We start from the raw sequence: 16,820 nt of genomic DNA, 5'->3' as shown, positions 1-16,820 counted from the left end.
GAAGGAAGAAAGTGCATGAGAGAAGTTGAACTTTGAAGTATGTCTCACAAGACTCTCATTCATCAAAGTTGTGACATATGTTACACATGTTTCTGTTTATAGCCTAGGTCACTAACTAATGAGAATTTCATTTCATTTCATGTGAATCTAAGAGGAATATTCCAAGGATATGCCAAAGGCATCTTAGTGTGAATGTATGATTACAAGGTTTTGATGATGCCAAAGTAGAATCAAACAACAAGGTTGTTTCAACAAACATTCAAAGGTTAAGCATTGCTTTAAGATTAATACAAGGTTGCTTCAACAAACATTCAAAGGTTAAGCATTGCTTCAAGAATAATTCAAGGTCAAAGCAAACAAGATCAAGAAAAAGATAAGGCCTCAAACAATCTCATTGGTTGATCAAGCTTTTGCCTCAAAACACATTGTTTCCAACATCCAAGGCTTTGGTAATTGGTTACCAGGCAGTGTAATCAATTACTAGAAGACAATTTTGAAGCAAACGGTTTAAAAAGGGTTTTGAATTTGAATTTTGAATTATGTAATCGATTGCCAGCAACGACACTTCAAAAAACACTTTGAAAAAATATGACCCTTCAAAATATAATTGTCTAATCGATTACTAGAAACCTGTAATCGTTTACCAATGAAGAATTTCTGAAAAAACTTTTTAAAAAGACATATTCTTCAAACCATTTTGAAAAGTCACGAAGGGTCTATATATATGTGTGTATGAGTTCGAAAAGCAAGAGAGAGATATTCGAAGAGAAATTAATTGTCAAATGCTCTTTCAACGATTCTTGGGAAAACACTTGCAAATCTATTAAGAATTCATCCAGGAACTTCAAATTGTATTATCATCTCTAAAAGAGAGAAATTTCTTTAGGAACTTCAATTTGTATCATCCACTCTAAAGGAGAGAAATCTTTCTGTTCATTTCAGAAAGTCATTTGTAATCAAGAGAGGGGTTGTCTCTTGGAGAATCTTTGAACACAAGGGTGAGGGATCCCAAGGTGTGTTCAAAGTATGTAAAGGATTTATAGAGATAGTGGAAAATCTCAAGTGGGTTGCTTGAAGACTAGACATAGGCACGGGAAGTGGCCAAACCAGTATAAATTGAGTTTGTATTTCTCTCTTCCCTTAACTAATTTATGTTATTGCAATCAATTTTATCTTACATGTTTAAAGAACATTATTAAATTGATTGTTGCTTCTTTTTCTACATTTTGAGCCTATAATTTAGAAGGGGGTTAAAAGTTTGTTAGTGGGAAATTTTGAAACTTAATTCACCCCCTCTTAAGTTATTGAGGCCACTTGTCTAACACTTAGCATATTCCAAGAATATGTCAAAGCCATCTTAGCATATTTCCTTTAGATGCCACAAGAATGGAAGGTGTGACTCTAGCACATGGGAAATGAATATGCCACAAGAATATGCCAAAGGCATCTTAGCATATTCCTTGACAAGCTAGAGGGGAGAAACTACACAACCTCCAATAGCTAAGCTCACCACATACCAAAATACATGAAAATAGGACAAAGACTACTCAAAATGACCTGAAATACAAGGCTAAAACTCAATACTACTAGGGTACCCTTAAGTCATAAGGTATGGTGCCCTTAATTTGTAGGTACCCTTCAAACCTAAAATGACCAAAATACAAGGCCCAAAAGAAGGAAAATCTATTCTAATATTTACAAAGAAAAAGTGGGCTCATACTTAGCCCATGAGACCAAAATCTACCCTAAGCCTTATGAGAACCCTACGACCTTCTCCTGCATCTCTGGTCTAATCTTCTTGGAGTTTTCTATCCATTGTCCTTGGGGGGTAGGATTGCATCAAGATTCACATTCTACAATGTGAAAGTTGTAGATTTGTGTTTCTAGATCTCAATTTTGAATTTATCTCATACTTTAAAAGATAGACATACTCGAAGGGAGTACAACTGTACTTAGTAAAGCACACCATGCAATGACCAAGCTGTATTGCATGGTTTCTAGATTTGTGTTCTATAATGAGCACGATCGTGCAAGGTTTCTAGATTTTTGTTTTGGGTTTGTCTCATGCTTTGAAATATAAACATACTTAAAGGGAGCACAATCGTGCTTAGTTAAGCACATTCATGCTAGGATTCACGAGTAATGCCTTTACGGGTTGCATGATTTACTTGTTAGCTACTCATATGTTTTAATACCATAATTATGAGATATACTTATTATGAAAGTACATGCATGTTATACGGTGTATAATATTTTAGTGTCCATAGGGCACTAACTGAGGCCTTCGTATCATTAGTTTATTCTACTACTTTTAGAGTTAGTAGACTAAGGAAATAGAAATGTTAAGCAGTTTGCATGTGTGTTGTTTTCTATTTAATCTATTTATTAGGACCTTTTTTAGGATGAATTTTGTGACCTATGTGAGGATTAGCCGTTTATATATGATTGTTTTTGTTAATTTGTATGATGCCTTGCATACTTGTTCTTTGTTGTGTATATTATTCTATTATAAAGTTTACAAGATATTGGCTTTGGAAAGGTATGTTCCACATTGGTATGTATGATGTTCATATAATACTTATGAGGGTATTGCAACCAATACTTAGGTTGGTGAAATCACAACATTAAATTTTGTCTTATCCTCCAAATAGTTTCCTTAGAAAGTAATAAGGAGTGAGATAGAAAAAAAGCATTAAAACCTTGTAAAGTGATTGCTTCATTTCAACATGTAACTATTATTGCCATAAAAATAGTCAAAAGAATAACATTTGCTTTTAGCCCTATACTTATTGTACCTATTATATAAGAGAGAGAAAATGCTCTAAAATAATAAATGTTTTCTCTTTGACTTTTCAACTACCTAACAAGAACTAAAACAATTGACATGAAAAAAATTTCAAGTTCCTATATCCAATTGTCATAAGGGAGTTAGACAAAGAATTCAATTCATTTAATTGGTGTACATTAATTATGTGTACAATTAATTGAACACAAGTAATTAATGTGATGAAGTTAAGATTGAATCGTCTGGTATTATTCGAGTTCGATCCTTGGCGGAAAATATTATTTGTTAAACTTTATTTACCATCTGGCTGAACTTTGGATTAATTATAGTCTCTTTTCCCTAATGAACAAGAGGGTTAATACCAAAAAATGTGATCATTTTGTGAGATCTTGCACCATTAAGAGACAAAAACAAACCAATGAATTGTAAAGTGTAGCTAATTAACACATTAATTAAACATCAAGTTGCAATGTAATCGTGAATGGGGGAGAAGAGTCAGAACTCAATTTAGACAAAATAATTTGTTATATATTAAATACCAAACATTTATTATAATTTAAGGAAAAAAGAAATTAAGATATTAAAGTGTAATATTTTTTATAATTTCAATGAAAAAAATATTTTTAAAAAGAAAGAATAAAAGTAGTCAAAGAATTCCATAAGTCAAAAAAATAATCTTATCTCTAAATTGTTACAATATTAAATATGATATACCATGTATAAAAGACTAACATATATTTATATATTTACAAGGATTATATGTTTGAAGATATGATAAGTAATTATCATATATGAACCAAATGATTTAGGATTTTGAAAAGATAGGATATTTAATAAATTATTGTCATATATTAATCAAATAAACTATTCATTTGTTTTGAAAGCTCTTATGAATGAGTTGTGCAACATTACTTACATGGTATTAGGAACAAAGCTTCAATTCTTAATTTTTGTCCTTTTTTTTATAAATCATATGTATTTGTTATTGCAAACAATTATCCTAATCCATGTAGGGTTATTGTGGACGATAAATCTCCCCCTTTAAATAGTTAACATAATTTTATACTCAGTACTTGAATTTGAGATCACTAGCTAAGATAAAATAATTTTGTGCCAATTATTAATCAACATGTTTAGTGGTTATCCCTTGTAATTTGATAATTACTTACGTATACGTGTGAAACATGATAAGGACTAAATAATTTAGATGACACAATAGTAGATCATTGGTGAGTATGCATTAAAAGACATAATATATAACGGAGAAATAATTTGGGTAACCAACAAAAATTGTAAAATTTAGCATTTTAACTTTTTATTATACAATAATAAGTTTTAAAAATCACTAATGGTATTGTGTTTTCATTAACGACTATCTTTTAGAGGACCAAAATCATCTATATCTATTTATTTATAAAATTTCCACTACGTTTTCATTGACGATGGTTTTTTAGAAATCATTTCTGATGGAGCATCGTAGAATGTAGTTTTGTAGTAGTTTGTGATGACTAAATAATTTCTTGTACCATTTTAATATTTATTTGTCACTAAATAATGACTCAAATTCATAGTAACTACTAAAAATGCAATTAGATGTTTTCTTGTCCATTATTTAAAAAATAATAATTAAAGAATAAAGTGGTCAAATAAAATATAGAAATCCAAAGAATAATTTACGTTATGTAGATGATAAACCGATTTAAAATATTATATTATAAAATTTTTATAGTCATAACTTTATATATTATAACAACAATTGTCATCCTAAAACATAGTAATGTCTTCTAGAATTTGTAAGTGATACAATTTATATATCTGTGACTTATATGATTATTGTAAAATAAAATAAAATAATTGAATTAAAATATATTAATAGTGTAAAAAATTTTATATTGTCATTTAATCACAATTTTTATATTTGAATATAAGTTCGACGACTTTACAATAATTACTTTAAAAGTCACATAATATAATTTCTAATTAGTTAACCGCATAATTTTTTATAATTTGTAAAATTATAGATAATACATGAAAATGATGACTCATTATATAGTTTTTATAAAGGAATAACTCATTATATTCTAAAAAAATACTACGCTGTGTTTGACAAATATAATTTAATTATTTAATTAAAGTATTATAAAATCATATATGGGAATGATTGTTAATTAAAAGTAACTTTAATAATTTGAAGAAGTCAAATACATTTTGTTTGCTTATTTCTCATCATATTCTTCAAAACTGTCTTAATTTTACAGGAAAGAATCTAAAACTTATAAATTAGTTGCACAAATTGAAATATAGTAATAAAATTAAACTCCAATAAAATTATAGTTTTATGCATGAAAATGAAATTTTATTATTTCGTGAAAAATATAAAATCATATTTGGCATATGCAATCTAATTTTTAATATTAAAATGTCAATAAACCATATATGAGAATAATTGTTCACTGAAAAATAAAAAAACGCATTTGAAAAATACAATTTTATTATTGAATACAAATAGAACTTATATATGTATTTATCGTATTATTAAATTACAACTAGTTTTTATTTGGTAAAAGTCTAAAACTTACATAAATTTGATAAAATTTAAATTACTTGCACAAATTGAAAACTAGTATACCTCAATGCACATCTGAAGCTCTTCAATTGATTTGCATTTTGTTTTAAAAACACTATCTTGTTTAGGCGGAGGGAAGGGCAACTTCTAGGGGCAATGGTTCCCACACTTATTTTTAAGCATATTTAAATTATTATAAATATATTTTGTTCTCTTTAAGATTTGTAAAAAAGTATTGGAAAATGATATTTGAAAATTATATAGTTTTTGTCTTATGTTTCTCTCTCTCCTTTCTCCCTCCCTCTCTCTCTCTCTCTCTCTAGGTTAGCTCTCTGTCATTCTTGATCATCTCATTTGAACATTTTCTAGTTTTTTTGGCCACAATCTTTAGATAAGCAAACAATAGACACTCTAAGGAATTAAGAACTTATATTCAGAATTTAAGGCTTTTGTTTAAGTTCATAATAGAGTGTTACTCTTTTCGATTTGAGTTTCAATTAGGGCGATCATCCTCTCTCAATACCAAAATAATTGAAGGTTTGATTTTATTGTTGGTTTTATTTTCTTTTTTGGAAAAACCCTAGGTTTTTAGTTGAGTAGGAAATCTTAAATTTGGTGCAAAAGTTGTAGAATTTTGGTGTTAATCTTGTGGAATTTTAGTGCTATTCGAATTTTATTTTGATTTAGTTTTGTGCTAAGATTGTTGTTGTCAACACAATTCTTTCTAGGTGTGCATTGCTACTAGGGTTGATTTTTTATGCCTCCAAAATCAATGTTGTTGTATCAAAAGGGAGTCTCCAAGGATAAGGAGCAGAGGAGGTTTGGATCTCTCGTGAGACAACAACACTCATCATGTCATTGTGGTTTTCTTGAGTTTAAGAATCAGGAATCTACTCAATTTCAATGTGTTGGTGAGTCTTCTTTATCATTTTGATCTGATTCATATATAGTTTATAACTTATGATTCTTGATGCATTATGACAAGATGCTCACCAACATATAGGTGATTATTTTATCGCTTTGGTCTTAGATTTGTAATTTATAATTTATGCACCTTGATGTATAATCAATTAAGCTTTTGAGGCTAAAGGGAGACTAAATATAACCTTACAATAGGAAAGAAAAAGGGGATACCAGAATATGAGAAAAGATGAAAATGTATTGCAAGAAATCAAATTGGTAAACTAGTAAGTTGGAGTTTCGTTATTTATACAACAACTAAAAAAATATTTATACAATATTTTTACCTCAATCTCTTTTCATCTCACATCATACTTCTATCTCTTTATCTCTTTCTTTTTCTTCTATTTTCTCTTTAATCGTAAAATCTTTTGTACAACATGTCTTACAAATAACATTTCACCACAATTTATGCCTTATAATTTTATCAACTAAGTACTTTTGAGAAAACAATTTTTCATTCAATTTTTATTAATTAATTTATGAAGAAAATAAAATTTTGAATAATTTATAATTTAATTGGCTATACTTATTATTCAATTTTATATATGGGTAAAGGATAAATTCTAGCTGAATAGCAATGCATCTAGGGATGGATTTACCTTCAAAATTTAAAGGAGGCAAATGCAGATGTGGATACTATAGTACCCACCTTGTCATATACCTACACATATATATTATACGATTAGGTTTGGGTGATTTAATAATAATAATAATGCTAAATTATTATGTTGAATGGTTATGTTTGAATGATTTAAGAATAATTATTTTAATTCAACTATTGGAATTTATTAGTTAGTATTTTTTTATTGATTTGTTGGTTTTATTCTGAAGTAGAATGAAGATAACATGTGCAAATAAGGGTATATAACTGCTTAGCAATTGTGAGAACATGGGTAGTTATTATCTACTCATGTATATGAGCAAATATGACTATTTGTTTTTCAAACATGGATATAGACACAATGCTTTTTTTTTTTTTCATTTTTTATTGATATAGAGACAATGCTATAACACCCTACCTAACACCTCCCCATTATGATTCCTGGTCAAAGATGTATTTAATTGAGAAAATATTAATATGAATATTAATTTTTGTGAGTATCATTGAATTTCATTTACTTTCAAAGGATTCATAAAATTTAGACATACCAAGTCAACTTGAAAATCTTTTTCAACTCTCTAATTGAAAATCTTATTTCAAATAAATGAATTTTTGTGTAAGCTAACACATACATTTGTTTTCTCCTTTTTTTGTGCATGAGAATATATACTTAGCTTCTATGGATTTGCTTTCCTTCTTCTTTTTACGAATTTTGGCTAAAATATATATATATATTTTTTTTGTATAGGTCCCAGAACACCGAGTGGTGGTGGTGGTGGTGGTGCTAGATACCGGTTTCCAAAGGAACCTAGCCAAGGCTTTTGCTTTGACTATGGCATAACCCTTCAATCCCGAAGAGACCCTAGATGCAAGTTCCGGGAAATTGCTAACAATGCCTCTCTGCATTTATCCTCAAAGAGGTCCATTGATAATGTGCTATGTACTCCCTCACATGCACCTTCTGTGAACAATGGCGAGAAGCCTTACTCCAGAGAACAATGCCATAATAATAATAATAATAATAATAATAATAATAATAATAATAATAATAATAATAAGAACTATGAGAGAGAGAGTTCTTCAACGAAGAGGCGAATTGATGATGTACTAAGTACTCCCTCTCATGCATGTTCTATGAACACTAGGGAGAAGCTTAACTTTAGAGAACAATGCCATGATAATAATAAGAAGAACTATGAGAGGGAGGGTTCTTTGGGCTGGAAACCACTTAATAAAGGGAACAATACTTCTGAAAGGTTTTATTCTCGAAGCACAGTAAATGGTAGGGACAGGAACATGAATATAGTGGAAAGCAGTGCCAACAGTGTGATTGAAGAGACAAGGAAGAGGCCGAGGCTAAGTTGGGGTGAAGGACTTGCTAAGTTCGAGAAAAAGAAAACTGAGGGTGATGGTGTAAGTGCTGCTACTACTGCTACTCCTGCTTCTTGTGCATGCAATTCCTTCTCAGGTATCTTGTTAGATTCTATCAACTACTCTTTATTGTGGTCGTTTGTGTTGAAGATATACTTTTGTAACTGCATAATATTTTATTTTTTAGTTTTTAAAATAGGATTTAGTAAATAAGTTGGTTTCCTATATTTTAGGAGTAAGTCAGTTTTAATGGATTAGCCTAGTCAATAAGTGGTTTCTATCTTTAAGGAGCAAGTTAGTTTTAATATTCTGTTTTGCTAATATCTTGTTATCTAATTAGTTTATCTTTTGCTATTTATTGTATCGCTGCTGAGAACAATTTGAATTAGAATAGAATAATTCAATTTCCTCCGCATACATATTGTCTCTCTTCTCTCCTCTGTTTTTTTATAATTTTCTCCACAAAACCAACAGTTTGAATAAACTTCTCAATAAACATGTATAAGAATTGTTGGAAAGACGTCTTAATTGTGGTCACTCCTAACCCACCTTAGTTGTGGTTGGTAACATAAGGCAAAGAGGGGTGTGTTGAAGTCCCCCATCAACTAAAATAAACTAAGTCTTGTTTGTCTATACTTCTCTGTATGTAATTATAAGAGAAGGAAATAAGATGATAAATGTACTAAGCTAAAATGAACTAAGTCTTGTTTGTATATACATCTCTGTATGTAATTATAAGAGAAGGAAATAAGAAGATAAATGTACTAAGCTTCTTTCATAATTTTAAATGAACTTATGTACTTCTGCATTCGGTGAAGTTAGATGAGAGACCTTCCTATCTAAGTTAGGCGGGGGCGCCAATGTTGTTGGGATGCTTGTCTTGACTGTGATGTCTTTGCATGCCTATTTTGCTTAAAAAATAGATATATTTTTATAAAACTTAAGTGCGTATGTTGATTTTAGCTTACAATAGAAGTTCTATTTATTTACCTAACAGTTATTTTCTTCTTCTATAAGTACTTACAGAGAAGTTTATTCAGACAGAACCTTAAGCTTCTCTTTTAAGTTGAAATTGACTTATGCATGAGCAAATTTATAGAAGCTCTCGTTTAAGTTTTCAAAAGGCTGATTTTAACTTATAGGCTGACTAATTTTGACTTATGAGAGAAGCTTTAGCTTTCTATTTTTTCTTCTTTTATATAGAAGTTTATTTAACCAGGCCCTGTAGTCCTTTTTACAGAACAAGGCAACTTACCATGTTGGAATGTTTATTACTGCTAATATAGTGTAGCGGCATCTCATTTGTTAGGGTATTGTTGATTTTAGATCATATAGAATTATAATGAACACAGGACTTTGATATCTGGTGAGTCGTATTTATTCAGGTGTCTGAATGTAATATGTATGCACATGCTCATTATTTGTCCTTATTTTTCTATTACTTGTTTGCTATAATCTAATTAGTTTTTCTTTGTAGCAAGTGTCGACAATACATTGTGCATGAAAGCTGAAACTGTGGACAATGATGTTTGTGATTTGGAAGGTTCACCTGATACTGTGTCTCCAAAAAATCATCAGCTGAAGTTTCCTTTGAGTTCACAGAGGACAGATGCCAACTCTTGGAATAGGTTGAGTTCTTCAATTGCTGAGTTGCTACATTCTGACAAGTCTAGCTCTGTAGATTCTAGTCCAGAAGGATTCACTACAATGACTAGGTTGCAGATATGGAAAAATGTCATTTCACAAGTACTGGAGCAGACAGAAACTGAAATTTGTTCACTTGAGAATGAACTGAAGCCACTACAATCTGAATTTGGGGATGGAATGCCATGTCACAATGCAAAAACTTGTGATATAGAATTTGGAGGTTATGATAAGGTTACTCATCGTCCAGAACCATCACAAATTGACCCTTCCCATGACGACAACAACATAGAGAAGATGATGCCTCTTTCTACTAACTTGCATGGTATGCATGACACTACCAAGGAAAATGATATCAACAATCCTGCAACATCAACATTGAAATTTCTAGAAGCAGAACCCTTGATAAAAATGGTATCTTCTCTTAGTGGTGGTAGTCCATTTTCATCATTAATGGCAATTGAAGATGGGATGAGAGCTCACACTAGTGCAGGCTTTTATCCCAGTATCAACGATGATACTTTACCTAACACCATTATTTCTTCCAATAGAGAAACAGCCCAAAGTGCATGTGCAGTATTTGAGAAGTTCTTGCCTAATGAAACTAGCAAAACTATAAGTAATGTTGGAGTTAGCAGTAGTTCGCTCTCTCATGTTGATGAATTCATTAAGGACAAGTTTGCAGAGAAAAAAAGGTTTGCAGGATTTAAGGAGAAAGATTTAACAATTAAGCATAAAACCTTTGATCACCCGTGGAAAAAAGATATGTGCTTAAGATATCTGAGGAAATGCACCCGAACCTCTCCCAACAATCTAAAATTGCATCTCAAAGTTGCCACTAGTTATTGTCAGAAGAACTTATCCTCTACTCATTATCGCTGTTTTCCTTTCCAACCTGGTATGGATATGATTCTTTCTAACTGTTTTTTTTTTGCTAAAAATGTGGCATTAATTTTTCTGTTTGTTTCCTTACATAAATAAGTTAATGCAATGTACAAAATTGCTAGGTGTTGGTTGCTAATTTCTTTGCATAATTAGTTCAGCTGTTATAATTTCATGTGGCCCTATATAGATATTTTTTACATAGAAAAAGTAAGGAAGTAACCAAGAGTTGATTATTTTTCTATTGTTGGTTAAATTGGGAATCATATATAATTTAAATTCTTGAAAATTTGGCTTTTAATAGAGCCCAATGATGTCGCTCGATCCATTTAACCAACCATGCTAGGTAAGACAAGGCTTGGTTGTTGATGATAATTTTGATACTTCATATTAGTATTTTGTTTGTCAATGTATGCTACTTGCTTAGTGTTAACATTGGCAGATGGCAGAACACGGCGGAAGGCCAATGTTCTGCTGTATAAACTCACTATTGTGCCGCCATGGTGGGATTCCCTTCACTAATTGTCTATAGCTGTTGGTGAAAAATCTGCTGCATTACGCCATGGCTGCTATTTAGCAACACTTTGTTTGCTTAGTACACTTATTAACCACTAAGTGGGATGACTATTGTATCAAAGACTATAAATGAGATAAATAACTTATAATATTTTTATAACTAAACACGGTATCGGGAGTTTTACAGCACTGCTCAACCAATTGAGCTATACCTCCTTGGTAAATAACTTATAATTTATACTATACGCATGGGAGTTTTAAAAAGTAAAAAGTGATCCAATATTAAAGACGTGTTCAGTTATTCATAAACAAATAATCAATAGTATAGTCTAACACACATTTTCCATTAGCAGTGAGACCAATGAGATGATAGTATGAAGTTAAAAATAAATAGAACATGATGGAATTGGTGGAAGCTAGGTTTAAGGGAGGGCTAATTGGAGGATTTTGTGTTATGATTTTTGTTGTTTTTGGCTGTTTATGAAGGATCTATTGCTCAATAATTTTGTAATTTTTTTTTACTATAATCAATTCTTTAATGGAATTGTAGTTAATGATTCCATACAATCGTGAGGTGAGGAACAGCAGACTCCGAAACTATACAAATATAGATGCTTAAAAAGAAACATTACAGAGCTTTTAAACCATTCTTCGTTGATGATGTAGGAGATCTAGAAAAAAATCAAACCTAACCTGTTCTTTGTTCATGCACTCTGCTTGGGTTGAATGTCTCTTCATTTTTTTTCCTATTATGTTGGAGTGTACGGATCCCTTTGCAGTTTAATGCACTTCATAGTTCACAAACTTTTGTGCCTACGATTTTCACAGTTCAGAGGTTTTTGTGTATTGTTTCTATTAATTCTGTCAACTTATGAAGATTTGTTTTTTGGTGTGAATAGGGACTAAAGCCCCAAGAAATTTATTAGAGACTTTCCTGAAGGGAGAAGAAAACAATATCTATCATTAAAAGAGCGGAAATAAAATTTAGCATTAAATAAAAAATTCTCTCATCCCCCTGAATAGAGAGCCCAAACTTGGATAAAGTGTTGGCCACATGGATAGCTTCTCTGTCCACAGCCTCCAAGAGAACACTCGTCCTTTTTCCGAAAAGGATTTCACAGCCTGAATCAGCTGATAACAGCTAGGGCTTGGCTCACATGATACCAATGCCATTAAGAATGGCCCATAATTTTGTATATGAAACTTAACACATGCTTAAATTAGAAGCATAGGACAACTTCACTCTACCTTTGTCATCCCGCAGCACTATTCCTTGGTTTGGCATTTGAGTAACTTGTGCGTGTTTCCTACAACTTATAACATTGAACGTCAAGGCTTTTACATAGGTCATGATACTTTCCACAGATGAAGCGGTTTGAGAAAAAACCACCTCATTTCTGTTCCTCCACGCACTGTACAAAGCAATGATCTTGAGACACCCTTTGCTTACCCATTCTCGTTTAAGCTTATTCTCAATCACATGTAAGTGTACTCTTCTTCCTAGCACTTTCACCATCAGTGCTCCTTTCCAGGGCTTGCACCACCAGTGTTGGTTCCATTAATGAATTGATAAAACCAATCATCATCCATAATACCTTCACACCCTTCAAAAGGTACGTCCGTTTTGATAAAACTCTCCATATAGGAACTATTCCCTCCATTGCCTGTAACACCATCTTCTTCCAACACCCCCACTACCTTCCATCTATTCTTCCTACTCCATTGAAGCAAATTGACTTCCGACTCAGACACCTTGTCCTCCTCAATTTCGTCCTTCTTAGAAACCTTAGCAGAGCTCTCACCCTCCGTCTTTTTTTAATCAAAAACTCGTTTTGCAGTCTTATTGATTCAAATTTTATTTCTACACTTATGAAGATTTGGTGTTGAACATTTGTTCACCTTATGTCATGTTATTAATTGCATTGTCAATTTGGGCATTCATGTGTGTAGCATAAATTATTTTATCTCATCTATTTCAGTGTAACAGTCATCTTAATATATCCACTATCTTGACATTTTGGAGTCTACTGCATCATGTCATAATCTGGGATTGGTAACTAAGGCCACAAATGCTGGCCTTGGGTTAGGTGTCAAAGTTTGAATAAGGGTCAGGTACGGTTTTTTGAATGAATGACCGTGGAAGAAGGGGTTACAAACCATTAATGTTTCTGGTGCAAAAATAGAGAAAAAAAAATAGCATTGAACTTTAAAAAATTGGGGGCAATTATGGGTTTGTACTCTTGTTCACCACTGTAGCTGTGATGACTATTTTTTTGTCTTAACCCTCCGGTTCATTGAGAAAAAAAGATCCTGACTAATTTGAAGTTTGATTGTGAGGTAAGTAAAGCCTAACCAAGAATTATTTATGTCAATAATCGAACTTGGGTAGTATCCGTGGTGGCTGTTTTGTTGCTTTAGTAGTTGTGACTTTGGGTATAATGACTAACCCAAAAATAAGATGTGAATGAACTCTATCACAACCAAATTTTTTAGCCTGATTGCTTTTTTGTAATCAAGTACTCTTGAAGCTTCTTTCGTAGTTCTTTACACATTTAAAATAGTGACAATCTTGCTTCTCGAAACAGTGTTTTCAAAGTCGGCTGCTATATGCCGCTATCCATGATTGATAATTGGGAGAACCACACTGCAAAAGGTAGTTGTTGTAGTTGAAGTTAGAGAGCCCTAGCACCTATACACATCATACCAAAATTCCATATTTTCAAATATCGGGTTGAGTTTCATACCTTGCAGTTGGATTCTAAAATTTCACCATTATTTGCATCCCTAGCGCCCATGTGGGCACTGGCTGTGCACTAATTCCCTTACTAGTCTTGGATCAACTCTGCAATTCTACTGATGTCCCACTCATGCCGCTTGTTTGCAACTAAGAGATATATTGAAAAGATTTGACACCAATTGAGAAGAACATCTAGAGAACGGCATTACAAGTTAGTTTTGTAATTGGCCTTATAAACACTAGACCAGAATCCCTTGCTTTCAATGTAGGACCCAAGTCTCATACCTAGCAATTGGATCCTACCAGAGTTGCTTGAGTATTTTTCATTATAGCCGCTATTGTAACTGTAGAAGCACTTGTCACCTGTCATGCAATTACAGTGTTTCTAAAGGTGGCCATATAATGTTGCATTCTACTATTGATACATGTTTTTATTATATTGACTCGTGATGTTTACATTTTTAAGTGGATATTCTATTCTTAATTTAGCTTTATTTTTATGATACTAACTATACTTCCCTTGTTTCTGTCCTTATTTCCTTCTATTTTTGCAGCAGGAAGTAAGATAAGCTTAGTTCCCACATCTGAGATGATAAATTGTACAAGCCAACTGCTTTCTAAACCCCAAGATGAAGTTAACAGAAAAATCTTGAAGTTGCCAACATTAATTTTGGATCAAAAGGATAAAATGTTTTCAATGTTCCACTCTAATAATGGGTTGGTTGAAGATCCATGGGTTGTTGAGAGAGAAAAAGCTATGATCAACCCTTGGACGTCAGAGGAGAGAAAGATTTTCTCGGAGAAATTTGAAGCCTTTGGAAAAGATTTTCGAAAAATTGCTTCTTTCCTTGATCACAAGACAATTGCTGACTGTGTTGAATTCTACTACAAAGATCATAAGCCCAATTGTTTAGAGAAAGATAAGAAGAAGAAGAAGAAGAATAAGAAGAAGAAAAAGGGTTGTAAGAATCAAAAGTCAAAAACAGTCAAAACTGTCGTGAAGGTATTGGGTAAAAAAGGGAACCATAAAGCAAATGTTGATTCACAGAAGAAATCAATGATGGTGTGCGGCACTGTAGCTAATCAAAGAACACGTTCAGGAAGACTCCTCCTCTGGAGGAAATCCAATGAAAGCGAGAGGCTTGCAGCTGATGCATTGGTTGGTATGTGTGATTCTCTTTCACTTGAGGCTACAAGGCCACCATGCCAACAACCTGTGATACCTAACATTACTCATCAGGATATTGATGATGGAACTTGTGAGTGGACAGATGAGGAGAAGGCAACATTTCTTCAAGCTGTATCATCTTTCGGTGAGGATTTTAGGATGATTGCACAACATGTAGGAACAAAGTCCAAAGATCAGTGCAAGAGATTTTTCATCAAGGGTCAGAAATCCCATAGGTTGGATCTCATGCGCCACAGACTTGAAAATATTAGATCTCTACTTAATGAAATAAATCTTGGCAGGAGTGCTAACACTAATGATGCACGTGTTGTGGAGGCCATTGGCAATGATAAGTTAGACACAGAAACAAATGATCACCAGCCTTCGTCTGCTGCGAACTTGAGCCATGATAAATCCAAACATATGGAAGCTTGGAATCAGTTGATCGACTTAAATGAATCAAAGGAAATTAATAAAGAATTTGATCATGAAGATAAAAACATTGTTTCTAGCACATATAACGGTGAGTCTAAACTGGTGGACACTGATGGTTATGGGGTTGTCTTGTACAATTCTAATAAGTCGAGTTCAGTCAAGGACAAGAGAGCTAAAACTATGCCAGATATCATGGAAGTTGGAAAAGATAAAGGGGGAGATGCAGTTACAGAATTGGTGTCGTCTGCTTCTGAGATAATTGAACCATGTCACTCTCATTCTGTTGCTGAGGATAGACTAGTTTCTGTGATGTTGACATCATTTCCTACACGGCTCGATGATAAAGATGGTAAACATGGAGCTGATATGGATGATGATGTGGTTGAATTGAAAAGCCAAAGTCATGATTCAAACACCAAAGCAAATACTTGCTTATCATCTGTGGTAGTTTCTTACTCAGCATTGACTTTTGGTGCTGAAAATCAGTCCAAACTATTCCTGAAAAGGTCCAATTATTCAGGACTATCCATAGAGGATCCTCTCCCAACTGCAAATTCAATGTTACAAAATACCGTTCGTGCTGCGCATGCTGTTCAACAAGAGAAATCAGGTACCCGAGATGGACTGTCTTTTAAGGAGCCTGTTAAAAAACAAGTGAATGTGGATATGAGCTGCGTTGGTATAGTAACTGAACCAACTCTTTTGTCGCAGAAGTTTCCACAAATTGATGACCATCACAACACACAGTTGCCGTGTTTGTCAGGTTCAGAAAAAACGCCTGCAAATCATATTGTTTTGAAACTGTTTGGGAAGACAATGACCATTCCTTCATCCACTCAGAGGCCTGATTCAAGTGAAGATTCAAAGCATTTTATTGGGGAAAAAGAGAAAAAGAAAGAAGAGAAGTAGATGCAAAGCACCCCCCGTGAAGGATATTTACCCTCCTGGCAAACATTACTTTTGTCGTGCCTTGTTGTTATATAACTTTTTTTTAGTTAAAAACTTATTTGAAACCATATAATTATGAGTGAAATTCATTAAAGTAGAAGAGACTTATAAAGAGTTATAATTTCTACCGAATTTCAGTCAATAATAAAGACTATGCTACTATTATTTTTGTTTCTGTATATAGTATAATAATGATGGACAATT

General features: G+C 32.6%; 1 protein-coding gene across 1 annotated transcript; it reads left to right on the top strand.

Annotated features, from left to right (window-relative positions):
- The first annotated feature begins 12,384 nt into the window (after positions 1-12,384).
- Positions 12,385-16,820, top strand: LOC114382159 (nuclear receptor corepressor 1-like). The gene is made up of 2 exons (XM_028341389.1): positions 12,385-12,810; positions 14,620-16,820. Exons 1-2 carry the CDS (start codon positions 12,753-12,755, stop codon positions 16,575-16,577), a joined length of 2,016 nt encoding a protein of 671 aa, XP_028197190.1. The 5' UTR covers positions 12,385-12,752; the 3' UTR covers positions 16,578-16,820.

This window comes from Glycine soja, chromosome 13 (genome assembly GCF_004193775.1).
Source record: "Glycine soja cultivar W05 chromosome 13, ASM419377v2, whole genome shotgun sequence".
Taxonomy (NCBI): Eukaryota; Viridiplantae; Streptophyta; class Magnoliopsida; order Fabales; family Fabaceae; genus Glycine; species Glycine soja.
Note: the sequence above shows the minus strand (reverse complement) of the source record. Positions and strands in the feature narration are given on the sequence as shown.